The sequence below is a fragment of the Cryptotermes secundus genome, unplaced genomic scaffold (genome assembly GCF_002891405.2).
Source record: "Cryptotermes secundus unplaced genomic scaffold, Csec_1.0 scaffold241, whole genome shotgun sequence".
Lineage (NCBI taxonomy): Eukaryota > Metazoa > Arthropoda > Insecta > Blattodea > Kalotermitidae > Cryptotermes > Cryptotermes secundus.
In genome coordinates, this window is record NW_019739944.1 from 283,543 (window position 1) to 288,291 (window position 4,749).

A 4,749-nucleotide genomic window follows, 5' to 3' on the forward strand; every position below is an offset into this window, starting at 1 on the left:
TCCCTTGGGAGCAATGGATAGAATACTAAGATCTCAAGTGGAGGAAATTTAACACTCATATTCTTGACTTGGTATATTTTAAACTGAACATTAAATGAGGGAATATCTAAAATAAAAAAAAAAAACATTAAGTAGAGTTTCCACTGTATTAAAAACTGTAAGGAATATACTGATATATTGGGTTTTCGGACTTTATCCATCGCCCTGGTTTTTAAGATAACTATAAAAACACGACGTTTCGGAAACTGGATCTGTTTCCGTCCTAAAGTAACTACTTGTAAGGAATATGTTTACACACACATATTTACACCTTATTTTGTGTTTTTTTATAAAATAATTACCCTTCCTAGCATGTGTGTGACAGACTGCACTTCCATGTTTCCTATAAAGTTGCACATGCTATACAACTAGCTTATCACATTGATTCAAACAACACAACATGCTGCATGCTCTAAAAGGAGCAGTGTATATTGCTCCACTTGACCATTAATTTCTTTTTGCTCAAACAAACATCATTAGCAATTGTATGACCATTTAATTTACAAGAGAAAATTATATAATTTAAATAATTCATGTAAACTGCTAATGTTTGAAAACATGAAATGTGGAGCATAGTATTCATTTCTGATTCAATCATTTGAACTTTGCAATTAATGGGACCTGACTATCATGATACCTGAATTCTAGATATTTTCTTGTATTTAGATTATACTTTTAGATGACATTAAAATATTGATGAAAATTGGTAGTAAAATATTAGCCGAGTTAACATTCATTCACTCTTGCAAAAGTATGACTTTTCAAAGGTCAGGGTAATGGGATAATTAGTTAAATAATCCTAGATGGCTGCAACATTAAATTAACTTTATTATTCTTCCCTGTAAATAAGAAGTGTTGAAAATGAGAATTCTGCTCACAACACAATATTTTATCTAGTTACAATAATTACACAGAACAATGGAAAAGAATGCAGAAAACAAAGAGGGAACAAGAGGAAACTTCCATATTTAAAAATACTGTGAAGCAATAAGTAGTACATAATAGATTGCAGCAATGTTTTTTCTATTTATACTATAATTGGAAGAATTCTGTTCCTCCTCATTAACTTACTGCCACAACATTAAAACTTCACTGCATACATTAGGCCTGGCAGGTGACATTAATTTTATTATAATCTAATGCATTGAGCATTATAAGAGTTGAAGTATTTTCAGGAAACATGTAATATTATGGTGGCACAAAAGCAAGTTTTGTGAATTGCAGGTGAAAAATGTCTGAAGAAGTTGCCACAATTTTTAGAATCAATGTACATTAACTCCTAACTGAAGTATGAATGGAAGAGGTGATGTATAAATGGCAACAAATGAACTACTGAAACTGGACACAATCTGCAAAAAACAGTCAAGGAATATGGGAAGGTGAGATTGTTTTTTGTTCTTTATAAATAATCAGTTGGTTATTGTATTTTAAAGACTAAATAATGATTGCCCTTATGTACAATTCTGCACTGAATACCATATTGGTAGAGTATAATGAATAAAATACAACACACCAATATTGTGTTATTCTAAGCATTAATAACAACCAAGTAACAACATAAGATTCTTTTTTTATACATTGTTCTTGTCTGCATACAATAGATTTACACATTTTGTTCTCTGGATGAAACATATATACCTATGTAGGTGTGCGTGTGTATTCTTTCATCTAATAAAGAATGATGAAAGAAAGGATGTCCGAAATGAAGAAAATTAATTTTATATAAAGTTTTGCATCTATTCAGTTGGTCTTGCCCCCCACCCCTCTAACTTCATTAAATAATGATTTACACATATATATATATATATATATATATATATATAAGACACATTCAGTTACTGAAAACAACGTTTTAATACATCAATTTAATTTGTTTGTTGTTATATAAGATAGGAAAACATCTTGAAAGGCAGAAAACATAATATCTTTAGATTTTGCCTGACATATATCTTACTGCATATCCTGCACAGTTTTCTGTGTACTGTTATTAAATTATTAAATCAAACACAACAGAATACAACACAAACACCACAGTTGATAAAATGAATACTACTTTCTGCATAATTATGATGTGAAGCAATATGATAGTGAAACAAAATAATACAAAGACATAACCTACACATTGATTACAACTACATTCAGTTAAATTCTATGTTACCTGGCATAATGGTGGCAAATATTACCAAAGAAAATAGACGACCATGGAGAATACCAAACATCAATAGCTATACCAACTCCCAAAACAAGTGTGTTCCTTGTTTTTTCAGATGTACATCATGTTGGTTTGGGCAAGCTTCTGAAAGTTTTGCTCATACAGACTTCTGCCATGAGACTTTGATTATCCTTTGTCACACATAAATGGCTCTTTGTACTTGTGAATCAGTTGACATGACCAGAGTAATAGTGGTAGTAGCCAAACCTCTTCATGTAGGAGTGCCATTTAATTACACTCTACAAAATAAAAGAAAGATGGATATTTAATACAACTTTTTTTTTCTCCTCTCAGGATTCTGTCTAACATCCTGTTTCCTACTGTGAAATGAACTGAGAATACACAGACTTGCTATGAAATATTCTGTATACAATACTAAGCATTTACAATAGCAGAGATTGCTATGGAGCTGCAGAATTATTAGTTTCCACCTCTGTGGGTGCATTTCAAATCACCATTCAAATTTTTTGAAGTACAGGATTGAATTTTAAGGTCTTCTGATCTTTCTAAGTATTTTGAGGAAAAAAAAAATATTTCAGAATTACTGGTTTTCTGGACTGTTGTTACCCATCCATCATCAGAACCCTTTAAAATCAATATTTAATTACATGTAATGTAAACTTTAATTTCTTCTGACTTCTACTTTCAGATACTGTGATGAAAAAGAATTTCCCTGCGGATGACATTAAGTCATCATTCTCTTCTTTGTTAGAGGAAGCAGTGCAGAGATATCATATGCTTTCATGAAGTATACTACTGACTGACTATATTTCTTTGTAGAAAATTTTCAAGATTTGTATTTAAGGTCTATAGAGCAGTATAATTCTTTGAGCAGCCTGGGGGTCAGGATCCGTTTTCATCCTCATATACTGTCGCCCTTTCTTCTAGATCATGATTTTATCTTATATCAAACATTCTGTAATGAATATCCAGCAATCAATACTATAAATCTGCACAGCAGTCTTCTCATTCAGTGACATATTTTATCAGTCATAATGTACACTGATTGCTCAATTTCTTAAATCTGTAATCTTCATACAGACTTCATACTCTGCAAATGAATTTGACAAGTAAATGCCTCTCCAGCATCAAAACAGTGGAATACACATACATTTAAAAGTGCTACTGTCTGGCCTGTGATGCTGTGTAGTCTGGTATAAGTTTTCCTGCATTTTAGAGGAACATAGTGCTTCCATATGTAGGATTGAATTGTAAGCTGTGCAAACATTCTGCTTGCTGCATGCTTGGCCTGTTTTCTCTTCTTCTCTGACAATGAAAGCAGTAAAATCTTACAAAAATTCAGTAAACTACTGTCAGGCTGCACACAAACACAGCTCAGAAGATTGTACTTCTTCAGACACTGGTCTGAGAACCTCAATCTCAAAAATAGATTGCAATATTTATAACCATTTCATTGCATCAGAATTCGTCAGAACCAATAATCTGACCACCCTAAAATACACAACTTGCAGGTTAGTAAAAGAAAGAGGTTTCACTTGTGCCTCAGTATCTTAGCTATATAGTTCAATACTTGGTTAGAAAACTCTGAGGTAAGTCTGTACCGAAGTGCTAAGTATGCCACAAACCGGTACACCAAAGCAAATGAAATTAGTGCTGCAATCTGTCCCAGTGTTGTAGTGTCAGCCATACCCAGATCTCTGAGTATTAATTTGGGATCTTTGTAATGACAATACTCAAATTCACTATCAAGACAGCTCATAGAGGGACGACTGTGTCCATATAGTGAGTCTGCAATGGCTGTAAGTCCATATCGTAGATAACTCAGACCCATGAGAAATGACATGCTGCCCTCTATGGCTTCCCCGTGCCCCATCCCATACACAGCCAACGCAAGCAGTGGGGAGAAAGAGGCTGGTGCCACAATTGAACCATTCTGAAAAAAAAAAAAATGATTATAAAAGCAGCCATAAAAGCAAAATTCACTTTTGGAGAAAACAGGCAAAAATTAAAAAAATCCAATAAAATTATATTTAAATTTTTTTTCTCCAGAATATGGGTTATATGAATTCAGTATATTAATTTATATTGCAACTCGGTCTACATTCAGCAAACTACTGTAATGTAAATTGTTTACATTAAATTATCATTTTGCAAAAGGCATTATATAAAGAATTTGGTGGCCTTGATCCATTTCAAATAGACAACTCTGGCAGTTCTATTTGAAATGGATCCAACATGTGTGTGTATATATGGAGATAAAGGAATGAAAATTTCGATGGACCGGACACATGACGAGGAAGGATGATGAATAGCCATCAAACGTCGTGCTTCAATGGAATCCTCAGGGAAATAGAGGAAAGGGGATACCAAGAAACAGCTGGAAGAGATCCACTCTGAGAAGAGATGGAAGAAGTTGGAGTGGGCTGAGGTATTTAGTGGCAGGTCGGGATAAATGGAGAAAGCCTGTAGATGACTTATGCTCCTGATATTATTATTATTATTATTTAGTCTGTTGTTTTTTGTTTTATATTTTTTGT

General features: G+C 33.1%; 1 protein-coding gene across 1 annotated transcript in view; it reads right to left on the reverse strand.

The window, feature by feature from the left end:
- Positions 1-843: 843 nt before the first annotated feature.
- The window catches only part of LOC111872079 (ATP-binding cassette sub-family G member 4), a 28,262-nt gene continuing 24,356 nt past the window's right edge, over positions 844-4,749 (reverse strand). Inside the window, exon 11 of the mRNA XM_023865622.2 lies at positions 844-4,145. Coding sequence (XP_023721390.2) covers positions 3,744-4,145 — 402 coding nt within the window. The 3' untranslated portion in view covers positions 844-3,743. The remainder of the gene's footprint in view (positions 4,146-4,749) is intronic.